The sequence below is a fragment of the Macrotis lagotis genome, chromosome 1 (genome assembly GCF_037893015.1).
Source record: "Macrotis lagotis isolate mMagLag1 chromosome 1, bilby.v1.9.chrom.fasta, whole genome shotgun sequence".
Taxonomy (NCBI): Eukaryota; Metazoa; Chordata; class Mammalia; order Peramelemorphia; family Peramelidae; genus Macrotis; species Macrotis lagotis.
Window position 1 is genome coordinate 703,933,240 of NC_133658.1, and position 15,265 is coordinate 703,948,504.

General features: G+C 30.8%; 1 protein-coding gene across 1 annotated transcript in view; it reads right to left on the reverse strand.

Moving 5' to 3' along the window:
• Positions 1 to 199: 199 nt before the first annotated feature.
• The window catches only part of GCA (grancalcin), a 61,926-nt gene continuing 46,860 nt past the window's right edge, over positions 200 to 15,265 (reverse strand). Inside the window, exons 3-8 of the mRNA XM_074215838.1 lie at positions 10,395 to 10,464; positions 9,157 to 9,200; positions 8,700 to 8,847; positions 5,740 to 5,853; positions 5,341 to 5,399; positions 200 to 4,112 (exon numbers count right to left, since the gene is read on the reverse strand). Coding sequence (XP_074071939.1) covers positions 4,086 to 4,112; positions 5,341 to 5,399; positions 5,740 to 5,853; positions 8,700 to 8,847; positions 9,157 to 9,200; positions 10,395 to 10,464 — 462 coding nt within the window. The 3' untranslated portion in view covers positions 200 to 4,085. The remainder of the gene's footprint in view (positions 4,113 to 5,340; positions 5,400 to 5,739; positions 5,854 to 8,699; positions 8,848 to 9,156; positions 9,201 to 10,394; positions 10,465 to 15,265) is intronic.

The following is a 15,265-nucleotide window of genomic DNA, read 5'->3' on the forward strand; positions in this document are numbered from 1 at the left end:
GAAAAACAAATAAATTGTGAAAGGTAAATGATGGTTTAGAAGTTCAGAAACACATAGAGAGGATGTGTGGTTTTGGAGGAAGCTTCCAAAGCTATTGCAGGTCACTAGAGCATTACTGACTACAGTGAAGAATAACTCAGTAGCTCAATATATGGCAATATGAACTTACTAAGGTTTTAGGACCATGAAAAATATGTAAACATTAATCAATTATAATTAGACTAAAGCCCCAACTAAAGTTCATAATAGTCTGAAATACTTCCAATACTGTAAGAGGGGATATCCTTCATTTGAAGGAACTAAAATAGATTGTAGAACATTCCCTATATATTAAGCTCAAGTGGGAAAAAAGGGTTTTTTCCATGTCTCAAGAGAAATCAATAAACTACTTTGCTGCATTTTCAAATAACTGTTGGAAGAAAAAGATTTAATTTCCTCATGAGTTTACTTTCTATACATAATTTCCTGGATTTGTGGGAAAATATTAAATATTCCTGTTAATTTCCAAAGCACTACTATTCTATAATAGGCAAAAATATATTATTAGAGATGGTGACTTTAAGAATTTTCTTTCAAAGACAAAAATCTAGTTTCTTACAGGTAATTTATTAATGCTTAATCTGAGTGATAACAACATGCAAGATTTGATTTCTCTATTTCACTCAGAGAAATAATTGCAAAAATGATCTTAGTATTCTTTTTTAAATGATGCAAAAAGTATAAATCACAATGATTCCCATACTTTTACTTCATAGGTAAAATGTTTTTTTCTAAATACAAATACATGTAAAAATGCTCATAATTCATTAATGCATTTTTGATTTTGTGCTACTTTGCTTGCTGAGTGCATGCTTAGGAAATTTAAAAGAGCACAATCCAATTACTTGGCATTAAGTTTAAGACAGATAAAATGAAGGCTACTTATTAAGATGGCTCCACACTTCCTTAACTTTGTAATTGACAATATCCATGCTACCACCTTAACATAGAATTGCAATGCTGACATCTATAATCTGGCAGTTTTAGACCTAGGTGAACTACCGTACTGTTTTTATGAAATGTAGCATCTAATAATGTGTATGTGAACAGATTTTATATAACGCAAAACTTTACAGGAAGCTATTTGGATGTTTATTTCTTTAAAAAATTCTCAAGATGACTTGGATAATTGTTTACTGTACAAATAAAAAGCACTTGTACATTGACAGCGTAAATCACTCAATAATTTATAATACTAACAAAGAAAACAGAACAGGACTGACTTCAAAAAATCAATCCAACCAACAAACCAATCACACTTATAATCCAGTCATGAGCACACAGATACTTAATTTTTAATTCACTGATTTGGGTATTTTATAGATATTATAATTACTATAACACAAAAAGAGTAAAAACTTCAAGAGCTGGTGATATTTTAATATCAAAAATACTATAAAATTGTAATTATGCTTAATATTTTATGAAAATATTTAAATTAACATAAAAGCAATATGATTATCTGGCATTTACAATGAAAATTAAACATACAAGAAAACTATAAAGCCAAGTGTTTAGTAGAAATTCAAATGGTGATTTTAATGTAGTTCTAAGTTTTCGCCTCAACCTTTGACCATCGTGTGCAAAAGGCACTGGGACTTTGAGTACACGTCTTAAAAAAAAAAAGAGAAATATAGACTTATCACATTCAATAACAAAGGATGCTTAAATTGAGCAAATCAGTTGCCAGTAATTGCTAAAATAGAGAGGCAACATAGTATAGAGTACTGGTGTCAAACAAACAGAAATGATTCCTGTGGGACACAAATTGACTTTAAAAAACCGCAAATGTTGTACTATATTTTTATGTTACTAAAAATTTTCGAAATGCATTTTAATCTGGTTCAGGAAGCCCTGCAGAGTTTGTAGGCTGCAAGTTTGGCAACTCTGGTATAGTGGGTAGCCAGTAGGCCTTGAAGCCAGGAACAACCTGGTCAAGTCCCTTAACTTTCTGTGCCTTAGCAATTCTCTAAGACTATCAGCTGCTGAGAGATACAGACCTGCATTGGGAAAGGAAGTTTCATTTTCTGGGATTTCCCTATACCAATGCAATAATAGATCTAGTTCTTACCTCTACTATTAGCTACAGTTTAGGATTCTTTCTATAAAGTCTAAACCAGAAAAACATATTTTACTATGGCTCAGTTAACTTCTTCCCACACTGACAAACTGTTATCATATGAAAGCAGACTGAACAGTTGATGGGAGTAGGCAGGATTTAAGAGAGGAAAGGTATTTATGGGAGTAGAAAAAATTTAAAAACTGTGTATGGTTTCCAGAAAAGTCCTCTTTAAACATTCAAGTTTAAAAATATGCATATTACTTACCAAAATTTAAAGGCAACCAGTTACTGTAGAGTAGCAATGTCAAATTGGCTATACTTTACTTTTCAGAAATTATGAAAGTGAATGTTGATTTAAATTTCTATTTGTGCTATAAAAAGTTTTTATCAATATGCTGCCATCTGCCCTCATGCTTTAAATGGATAATTGTTATTTCTCCTAAACCACTGTAACTTTAAATGTTAAATTACTTTTTGGAAACTAGAGAAAAAAACTGCATATCACTTAGCTCATATACCACACGTTAACTATGTTCTCATGTTATACCACTAACCTTCAGAAGATTTTCAAGTAATAATAATTTAAACCTTTTTTATATATTTTCAAATTCCTTGAAATGTTTAAAATAAAATTGGAAATGTCTATGAAGTAAAAGGTCTAGAATCTTAAGAGATAAATGGGACCATAGAGTTATTATAGTTGAACTCCTTCACTTTACAAATAAGGAAACTGCTCTCACTGAAACTGTGACTTAGCTAATGGTAGTAATGGGACTAGAATCCAGGTCTTCTGACTCCTAGTCCTTTGTTTTTATCACCACCCTAAGCTAAATAAAATATCTCTCCAAAGTTAATTTGTCTACTAATGGTAGACCAAAAGGAGTCAATTATCAGTTATTGCAACATGATGATAATATGAAGTGCTAAGTGAAGTTCTAAATTCTTATAATGCCTAGCATGCTGATTTGCAAAGTATGAGACAGTTAAAATGTTTATTGCTGAACCGGTGCCGAAAAAAATCAAAATCAGTCAAAGGGTTTTTGTTGGGGTTTTTTATACACTGCTTAAATAAAACAAATGGCTGGCTGATTTCTTTTTAATTTTCAACCATTATCTTGGCACCATGTAAAACTTACAGTAAATAATAAATGCTGACATTTCCATTCAAAGTACCTTCATTACAGATACTGGAATATAAGCCACATTCTCTTAACTTCATGCTTTCAGGTTTTATTTTCACTAATTAAAGTGAAAAGGTCAAACAAAACTGTGAATTATAGCTTGTCACTAAAATAAGCAAATGAAAAAGATGGGAAAATGCGTTAGCAAAGATCAGCAAATAAAATCTTAGGTCTATTGGTTCACATAAGAAAATACTGTGGTAATTATTAGTAATAGATCATCAGACTATTACTTTTGTTTTTCCCCTTTAGGTACAATTAGGGTTTTGTTTTCTAATTACATGATCAACAAACCTAGGTATAAAAACCCAGTTCCTTTTCATTAATTTCTTAATGTTTATAGATAATGTTCATAAACTAAAAGAAAAAGTTTATTTTCAAGTTTTAGACTTTTTTACTTAAACATTACTCAATGGATCATTTTGGTTAAATATATATATACATATATATATATATATATATATATATATATATGTATTTATATATATTCATTCTAAAGCCAAAAATCACCCAAGACTGTAAAGATAACAAGATCAGCCTTGTGCTTGGTATTTACTTTTCAACAATAATAACATATTCTCTTACATTTCACAGATGAAAAATATGCAAAAATGCTTTTTCAAATTATGACATCATAAACAAAACAATTTTTATTGTGCACTAAGATTAAAACATACAGATAACAGGCAAGAATAAAGAAAAGTCCAGAAGAGCTTGAGTTCACAACAGGTTCAGTTATAGTTCTGAGCAGAAGAATTCACAGGATTCTCTCTCTTCCCCAACATCACTTATCAGTTGGAAAATCATATGGCCATGGTACCCTGCAAAAACTAAAGAAGAAAGCAAAATTTACCAGTTGGTAAAAATGAAAAGAATCCTCAAAGATGATTCTTAAAAAATATCTTACCATTAGCTTTCTTAGCAACTAGAAAATAAAGATACAAAAATAACTCCAACCCTCAATTCCTGTCAAAATGTCAAAATTCCCAGTGTCATTCTGTGAGTTTTGTATTTTGATTTTAATTAAATCATTACACTATATTCCCATAGAACTATTTTCACAATTTCCCTTTGAAAAATCTCAAAATTTTGGCCATTAGAACCAGTTTCTAATAACATGAGAGTTCAAACTCCAGGCTGCCAAAAGCATATGTAACTCATGAATTATTACTATATAATGTTCTCAACAAAAACCATATCTTACCAATCTCTATATTTTATCATGGTTAATAGCCATCAGACAGTGAGTTATTTCTCAGATTAAAAAAAATTGTATGTTAGAAAATATATTTTTAAAGCTGCTTTTGAGGTATGTATAGCTACTGATAAATATAAATCATGCCAACATAAAAAATTCCCAAAATATTAGGATGCAAGAAAGACATATACCAAATGTGTATGTACATGTTTATATGTGTGTATGTGTATACACAACTTCAAAAATAAGGATAGTAAAAGGTACAAAAAGATTAAGTTTCTAAATCTTTCAATGATTATTAACACCAAGACCTGAACTCTTCTGATTTTTTTCTCCTAGAAAGAACCCAATTTCTAGTCAATTTCTAATTAAAAAACAAAGAACAAAATCTGGGCCAGCCCTGTGATTTCATTGATAACAGAAAATTAACCAATGCAAGTACACATTTGTTCTCTAGCTTACAGTTAAAAGAGCAACCTTTAAGAGCATAGAGTCATGTGATTTATTTGCCCAAGGCATCTAAATATTTTCTGTCAGAGGTCATATCTGACTCCAAGGCCAAATTTATCTATCCACTAAATCACTGATGCCACTTAAAGAAATTATGACATCATATTTTCTTGCAAACACTTAGAAGACACAGGACTACTGAAAAATAAAATGTACATAAAACCAGAAGTATGCTCTCCATCTTCAACATACATATTAATTTATATGTAAAAGTTTTAGGTTTTATGCAATTTTTGAGAGGATAAGACAATTGCTTATATCATTTTAAGGGCACTAATTTTTTAGACTTTTGTCAAGAATGCTACAATATAATGCATATGAATATTAAATATGTTAAACATGGTACTCACATCATCATACACAAAGTTCACAAAACCTTGTTGCATACTGTCTCTTCTCCTAAAGAAATCTTCAAACAGAAAGTAATCATAAATTTTTAAACATATTTAGCAATTTTTAAAAATTTTTAAATTTTTAAAATATATGGTACAGATTAAAAAATATAATAGCTATACATTCAATTAAATAGGACATTTAGAATTCTTAGAGACATCAATAAACTTTTTATAATTAAAATTTTAACTTTTTTCCCTATGTTGAAGGAAAACAGGTTCAGTTAGCAAACTAGGAGAAAACATCAAAAATGACACAGGAAAAAAGTGCTTAAAACCTAAAAAGTAAGTATTTAAGCACAAAAAGAACTGACCATTTTTAAAAAGAGAGAAGAAATATCATTTTTAAATCAATACCTGTCAATGCTCGGAGCTTCACACAGCAAGCAACATAATCATCAAAGAAGATTCTGCCATTCTTGCTATAACGCTTTACTATAGCACTTAATGTCTGAGGACTTAACCTATAACCTAAATGAGAAAGAGATAAAAATAATGACCTACAAAACTTCTGGATCTTAAAGAGATTCCTAATATTAAAAAAATTCAGATGTCATTTCATCCACATAGAGAATTCCAGGGAAGAAATTCCCTCTATCAATGCAGATCAGCAAATTGCTCTGTAATTTATTCTATTTACTATGCCTTCTGCATCTGTATCCTATATTCCAGAATGGGTGTTCAAAAAAGGTATCTTATAGGTCTTTAAATCAATGTCACTGAAAGCTATACCACAGTCAGTATTATAAAAACAACTTCTATTTTTAGCATAATCACTCTCCCAATCATCTGTCTCTGCATATAACTTTGGAGTCATTCTTGTTCCTTGCCCCACCCCTTACCTCCTATATGCAATATGCTGCTAAGACCTATCTACGTATTTAACCAGGATATGAACTTTTAAAAAGTACATAACTGTGATAACTTTTTACAACCTAAATGTCTTCCCTTGTGAAACAAACTACTTCATTTTCTTCATTTAAAAAAGAATATTCTGAAAAGGGATCCATAGGCTTCACTAGACCATCAGAGAGGTACAGGACACAAAAGAGGTTATGAACTCTGCTTCAAACTCTACCCTTTTCAATCTACCTTTAACAGCACATTGCCAATGTAATCTTCCTAATGAAAATTGAATAAAATCACTTCCCGGCTCACTGACATTTATGCTGGATCTTCACTGCTTAATGAGTAAACATTAATTAAGACAACTCCTTTCCCTGGGATTTAAAACCCTCCCTAATCTGGTTCTACCTTTAAGGTAATATCCATCTTCTTTCCAACTGAACTGGAGAACTTAGTTCTTCTCCAAATCCCATCTGACATCTTCTACCCATTCCAGTCTTTTCATACTTTAAACAGACCTCCTTCCCATCTCAGCCTACAGACATCCTTCCTTCATCCTTCAAAATTCAACTAAAGTGTGATTTCCTTGATAATGATTTAAAGATCCACCTCCACCAACTAGAAGTAACACTTTTTCCCTTTAATTTCTCAGATCACTTTATTTGCCCTCTCCTATGCTTATATTTCTATATAAATGATTATGTTTCCACCCCCAATCATCTTCTTGAATGAAGAGATCATTTTGATGTGTCTATTAGAGCTTTGAACAAAGTTTTCATTTAATAAATGTTTGCTAAATTGAAACTAAATACAACACAAACAGAATTTTAGCAGATGAAAGTATTAGCATTACTTATCAGTATGTTTTCCCTGTCTTTAAAATATAGCATAGCTTATGGAAAGAACATTATTGCACCTACTTAAGTGTCATCTTCATTTCAAAATACAATAATTATATACACAATACTTAATTTATTTCTACTAATATTACTACAAAGTTGTATGCTCTCTAATTCTCCTCAAATGTTATAGGAACGACCTTGGAAAACATGACTTAATAGAACTTAGTATAGCACTGGGAGACCAGGGAATCTTCACTGCTCTGCTGAAAGATAGGCAGGTAACTTATATTTCTTTCCCTATACCTTAATTTCCCCACTCACTGAGTCTCTTCACTGCTCTCCCCAATTGCTTTTAACTGTAGCTACTGAATATTCACATTTTCTCTAGGCTTTTTGTCATATTCTCACTGCCACCATACATTTCTGACAGAAGACTTGAGAAACTAGGTAAGAAAAATGCAAGGTAAAAAAACAAAGTCAATAAATGATGCAAAAATTTTTTTTTAATTTTTTTTAAAAAGGGGGTAGTGCAGTTAATAGAGCACTGGCCCAGGAGTCAGGAGGACCTGAGTCCAAATCCAGCCTCAGACACTTAATAATTACCTAGCTCTGTGACCCCTTGGGCAAATCACTTAACTCCTTTGCCTTGCGAAAAAAAAAAAAGCAAAAACAAAAACAATTGCCTACAAATAAAGAGAAAAGCCTTCACCAAGAAACATTAACTACTAGCTAATGAGGATATAAAAAAATTGTAAATACATTTTGGACTTCTCCTAATTTTACAGTCATAGCTAAGATGAGCTTCTTCAGGAAAACTCTGATGGAGACACTGCTTTAAACTAATTATATTAATTTATATAATATCCTATATTACTCTCAACAAAATAAACATGTCCATTAATACAGCTAAACCTGCTTAATTTAAAAACACAATTATCTTACCCACTATAAGAATCCAATTGAACAGACTGTATGTTTGCCTAATTTGGAAGGTACATTAATTTTCTAACAATTATATTAAGAACCATACTTTTTTTCCAAACTCTGGATATATCATAAAAAGAATTTAAGCTTCATGTACTACAGAAAACACATGTTTTTAGAAGAATGAAAATTATTTGTGTTGATAAAAATTTCCAATTCAAATCACTGATCATAAAAATTATCAGCATTCCTATAATAATTAAAATTTATTACAACCAGTGGACATGTGAAAAGTCAGGTTGAGCTGAACTAAAGTTACTTCTGAAAGCAACACAATTTACAAAGGAGTTTGATAAATAATCAATGTAAATTTAGAATAATTAAGTAATGTTTTAATGTATTAAAGAATACAACCTGAAAAATATGGTAAACACCACCCTTTTATAAATTTCTTTTGTAAACTTTTATAACTATAATGAATATGTATTCTCCAAATTTAGTAATTATAGGTAAATAACTTTGCCAAAGGTGTTCATCTATAATATATCTGCAACTTGAGAATCAAAACCAGTAATAAGTGACTCTTGAGGGAAAATAAACCCCCTATAGTTTAAAGTTCAACAGTTCCTAATGCAGAAATGAATTACATTTATTCAGAGACGGACAGTCATCTAGTTAAATGCTCGAATTTCCATGGTTTCTTACCCATAGCTGCAATCACTTGACTCAGTTCATGAAGCTCAACAGTCCCACTTCGGTCCTGGTCAATCATCATGAAGTTCTGCTTCCAGGCACTAAGAACTGCCCAAAGTTCCTTGAATTCATTAAATCCCATTTTCCCTGTGAAATCCCTCTGATATTATTTTCTTAACAAAAATAACTGTCAAGAAGAATTCACTAAATGCAAAATTCTAAATCAATGACAAGAAAAACGCATAGTATTTCAACTCTAAAAGAGTTCAGCAATCATAGCCAAATTCTGCATAATTTCTATGCAAAACTCTAAAAGGTTGGCACTAAAAGAAGGTGTTATGAAATATTTTTAAACACTAGTTTCCCATAGCAGTTTTAAACTACTAATTGGCTTAAAGTGATATTCAAAAACGGAATTACTCTAAATTATTCAATTTTCAATTCAAAACATTTTCTTATTTAAGGATACATCCAACATAGATATCATAATTCTGCAGGTTTCCAAGCTGAAGGCTGAAAAATATAATGAAAAGTTGAAATGGAGACTACTCAATATCATTAGTGATATTTTGGCCAACTAATTCTTATGCTAAGTATATATTTTAAAAAATCAAGACTCGAAACTATAAAAGTAGACATCCTATTTAGCTATAAAGATACCTAATGAAATACTAAAAATCTCCCTTTTAAAAATTATTCATTTAGGCTTGCTGGATATGATCCATTTTAATAATTCAACACATATATCACAAATACTAACTAAAGTCGTGGTTGCTAATTTTAACTAATATTTTCCTCAAACAGGACCATTGTTAAAATACTATTTTATGCTCTATTATTATTATTATGAATTATAAGAATGCAAACACTCTGAATATAAATTTTAATATATACTTTGAGTTAAAAGTGATCTTTGTTTATTCAACAAACATTAGGAGCCTACTATGAGTGTGACACTACTTTAGATGTTAAAGATATAAAGATGAAATGAAACAATCCTTGATGCCAAGTCCATACATTCTCTTAAGGAATAGAAGAATAATGGACCTGGCTGCAGGAGGCAGAGAATACTAACACTTTGGATAGGGTTGGATATGAAAGGGAGAGTAGACAAGGAGAAAGCAATTAAGTTCTTCAGTAAAGATGGAGCACTTCAACAGTCTCAAAGGTATGTGAGAATTCTGAAATTAAGACATGAAGATCTTTGGGGCATCTACCCAATACCTAGAAAAAAAAATCCTCTCTACAATTTAACTGACAAGTGATGATCTATGGTTTCCTTGAAATCCTCAAATGAATGGCAAACCACTACCTACTTGGGTACTACATTCCACTTTGGGATAGATCTAGTTGACTGGATGGTTTATGGAAAATCACAGAACTCTTGAGTGGAACAGCCTATAAGGTCCTGTAAGATTCTCATTTCTGGTACAAGTCAGAAATTTCTGGAAAATACATTAAAATTATCTTTCAGCAAACTAAATAATGCTCTGCTGGGCTAATGTAGCTCAAAATTATGGAGTTTTTTAATAATCTGAAAAATATAAGCCAAAAAGAAAATTTCTACTAACAGAAGTGATAAATTTATTTTCTTTTTTAATATGGGACCCTATATACAGAGTAATAAGCAAAAAAGGAATGAAGGTCAAAATTAGTTTTAAAGTAAATTAGTTTTTTTATTTCAAAAGTAAAAAATGCAAATCTTACGAGAATAGGTTCCACTAATCCCAGACTGTGTTAAACATCTCTGAAGCTCTTCAGCATCTACTTCACCATCCTGCAAAATATGTTAATGGTTCATATTCACAGAAGAATAAAAAATATCAATTTAGTACTAAAATCAACATGTTTTATATCATTTTCGAAGCTTTTCTTTATAAACAATTAAGAAACACAAGAAAATGATTATGAAAATAAAAGATTTTGTTGAATCAGCATAACTATTTTTTCTAATAACAATGTAATTTATGCTAGTGTTTCAATCATAATTTTAAATAAAAGTTTCTACATTAATTCAGACAATAAAGCCATCCTCCTTTAAAATATAGTTATTTATATTTTGTGGCAGTCAAAATATATTCATTTACACAGCAAATAGAAAAAAATTATTAAATAATTTATCCTGAAAAATCTCAAACAACAAGTTCTTGTTTCTTGGGGAGTTTTTAATACAATAAAGAAATTAAAGAAAAACATTTTACTTTTACTCTCCCATCCTTTGTTGAAATTTCAGGGCTCCCCTCGGTTTTGCTGTTATTCTTCAAGTTATTACCTAAATATGTTCAATCAGAAACTAAACTTTTTTTATGGCAAAGAAACTAACAATCCAAATTAAGAAATCAAAATAAGGAAAGGAGTTAATATCAACCTATGGTTAAAAACCTTAGCCATGCTCTAATCTTGTTCTGCCTCATTCTATTCCTGCAATTCTATTCTTAGGCCAAATAAAAACTATAAAAAAAGAATATTTCACACAATTACATCAAATGAGACCAGGAGACAAGATGGAAAAATCTGAAAGATACACATCCCCAAGTATCTAGGAATCTCTTAACTAAGATAAGACCACTAAATAACTTTCAGGAAATCTGATACTTAGAACTCACATGAATACTTATAATGTAAATATATTATAATTTTGTCTCTGGCAAATGAACCTCCAAACACAAGTTCAAATGGCTCAAGCAGAGACAGAAAAGTGTTGTGAAACATCGCAAAAGACTGTGCATACAGGTCTTCCTTGCTCAGATTCTATAAAAGATACTGGTTCCCACAATACTTTTATCTGCTCTTAACTATAAAATTTTAAATTCCATAAACATAAACACCACCCTTTTAGATTAACTACATTAAGATTGTTAGAATGCAAAACTTAACCTCCAAATGAGTATTGCATTAACAGTATTAACAGTAATTGGTTAAGAAGAAATTGTAATATATTCTATTTTAACAAGAAGAAACAATTATCTCTCTAATATGGGCCACAGAGCAATAGTTTGAAAACTTAAAACCCCCCCTTTAGAACCCTTGGGTACATATCTAACTCAACAAATGCCTTAGATTATCAATAGCAATAACAACAAATCTAATGCAGTCAAATATATTAAAAATCACTTAATACCTTAGTAATAAATTTTACTACAGCAAGGTTTTTCTCTTTCTAAAGAGAGAAAAATGTAAAGTCATTGGTTTGTTTTTTAACTACTTGAATTAATTCATTACTTTAATTAAAGTAGGGAAAATATTTCCATTTCTACTTAAATTTTCTTATTAACTGCAAAGTAAAGGAGGAAGAAGAGTATATGAAACCAACAACTATTCTTTTAGGAAATAAGGATGTACCTCTTTAGTGAAATTATTAAGCCAAGAACTTTTTAGGCTTCATCCCAATCTTACAGCTTCCTTCCATTTCATTTTACACTTGCCTATGAACAGTATAGGCAAACAGAACACACATTCAGTCATAAGTTTTGGAAAAGGAAAAATTAACTTTTTTAAATTGCAAGAATGAAGGGAAACGAATCTGGATTGATCCAGTGGTGTAAATCATAAGTAAGGCTCAAACCTGTTTTATTACCTTCACCTAAGGCTAATGAAAATAGGGGAGGAAAAACTTCAGCTCATAGAAGCAGCATCCATAAGCACTTTTATGCTCACTAGAGTACAGAAGGAACCCTAAAAGTATTTACAGTGTAAGAATGTTTTTAAAAGAAGAGGAAGAGGGTTTAATAGATATAGATATCTAAAAGTAAGAGACAAAATTAAACTTATTTTGAGTTGGAAAATAGCATTGCATTTCTGAGTCTTTTGTTGAATATTAAGAGTGGAATATAAACTCAAAAACACAATTTCAGCACTTACCCTCCTCCCCACCAAAAAAGCAAGAAGAGAAAAAAGTCAATAAACTCTGTGTGTCAAATTTCTACCTGCTCAGTTCTCTGCAAGTCAAGGCCAGCGCTTCCATCACCCCACTGGTCTGCTTTGCTACATGGCAGATGACAGACTGTGGTAATGTGCCTCGTACACCAGGAATGAGTATGTATTCCCCCTACAAAAAACTAAATTTACTATGATATTCTCATAGTTGAGAATTAAATGCTAAAAATCAGGAAATAATTCTTCATATTTTTTCAAAAGATCTTTAGCAATTTAAATATTATCACCTCAACCATTAATAAAGATCGTTATTGAACATTTTATTTATAACAAAGATCTTTATTATATAACTTCTATGGTTTATGTAAAATACACAAATCCCTAAGACAAAACCTACTGAGTCAAGATACACTCATCCTGAGTATGAGAATGTCTTTTCAAAAAGGGAGTGGTTTTAACAAAGAAGTTATTACTAGGAAAATATACATGATCAGGTAGGCAGGGATGGTTCACTATTAGGAAAACACACAACATAACTGAATAAATCAATTTAAAAAACAACAGAAATCATATATTTATCTCAATAGATGCGGAAGAAGCCTTGGAAAAAATATAACATCCACTCCTATTAAAAACATTAGATAGGATAGGAATAAATGGAGTTTTCCTTAAAATAATATCTACCTAAAAACCATCAACAATATATGTAATGGGGATAAACTAAGATCATTTCCAATAAGATCAGTGAGTAAACAAAGATGCCCAATATCACCATTACTATTCAATATAGTATTAGATATAATTATCTTTAGCAATAAAAGAAGGAAAAAGAAATTGAAGGAATTAGACTTGGCAATGAAGATATAAAACTTTCACTCTTTCTAGATGATATGATGGTAGGAAACCCTAGAAAATCAACTAAAAAACTACTTGAAAAAAATATCTTCTGCAAAGTTGCAAGATATAAAATAAACCCACATAAATTGTCAGCATTTCTAAATATGAACAAAGTTCAAGGGCAGGAGATAGAAAGGGAAATTCCATTTAAAGTAACTGCAAACACCATAAAATACTTGGGAATCTACCTCCCTAGACAAACCCAGAAACTACATGAACAAAATTACAAAACATTTTTCACACAAATAATGACAAATCTAAACAATTGGAAAACATCAATTGTACATGGTTAGGTCAAGCTAATATAATGAAAATGAAAATTCTACCCAAATTAATCAAACTACCAAATAATTATTTTACAGCATTACAATAAAATAATAAAATTCAGCAACAAAAGGTCACTGATGGGAAAAAAAATGTAAAGGAAGGTAGCCTAGCTCTACCAGATCTAACACTATATTATGAAGTGGTATAGGTTGAAAAGAAACAGTAGTAAATGACCAAAAATAGCAAACTATTTTTGACAAATCCAAAGACATTAGTTTCTGGGATACAAACTCAATATTCAACAAAACTCGGAGAAAACTGAAAAACAGTATGGCAAAAACTAGGCACAGACCCACATTTCATACTCTATACCAAAATAAGGTCTAAATGGGTACAAGATCTAGACATAAAGGGTGGTACCATAGACCAATTAACAGATCAAAAAAAAAATACTCTGCCTTATCTATGAAAAGGGAAGAAATTTATAACCAGCAAAGAAATAGAGTACATTATAAATTGCAAAAGTGATAATTTTGATTATATTAAATTTAAAAGTTTGTGCATTATTAAAGCCAATTCAGCCAAGATTAGAAAGAAAACAGAAAGCTGGGAACCAATTTTCACATCTAGGGGTTCTGATGAAGGTTTCATTTCTAAAAATATAGTGAAAGCTGAATCAAACTTAGCTATAAGATTACCAGTCATTCACTAATTGATAAATGGTCAAAGGATATGAAAGCAGTTTTCAAATGAAGAAATTAGAGCTATATATAAAATCATAAAAATATTCCAAATCATTATAGACTAGAGAAATACAAATCAAAAAAAAAAAAAAGGTGCTACCTCACAACTATCAGATTAGCTAAGATGACAAAAAGGTAAAACAATCAATGTTGGAGAGGTTGTGGGAGGACTGGAACATTGAGGCATTTGCTGGACTATGATGTATGATGCTGAACTAACTAACCATTCTGGAGAGCCATGTGGAACTATGCCTTTATCCAGAAGAAATTATTAAAAAATGAGAAAAGTTCTTCATGTTTCGAAATATTTATAGCAGCTCTTTTGGTAGTGACAAAGAACTGGAAATTGAGGAGATGCCCATCAATTGGAAAGTGGCTGAACAAGTTAAGATATATGAATGTATGGAGTTTGATAAGAAATCACGAATGGTTGGACCCTAGGGAAACATGGAACAAATTACAGAAACTGATGCTGAGTGAAAGGAGCAAAACTGAGAGAACACTGTACACATTTACAACATTGTGAGTTGATCAACCCTGATTGATATAGTTGTTCTCAGTAGAGAGCTAGGATATCCCAAGGAGAACTGTTAGGGTTGCCATCCACATTCAGACCAAAACAAAATAAAACAACAACAAAAAAAACCCCACAGAATCTGAATAAACATTATGTTCACTTTTTAAAACTTCCTCTTATGCTTTTCCTTCCTATCTCATGCTTTCCTTTCTTTTCCCTTAATCCTAATTCATCATATACAAAATGACTAATATGTAAACATGTTAAAACACAAATGT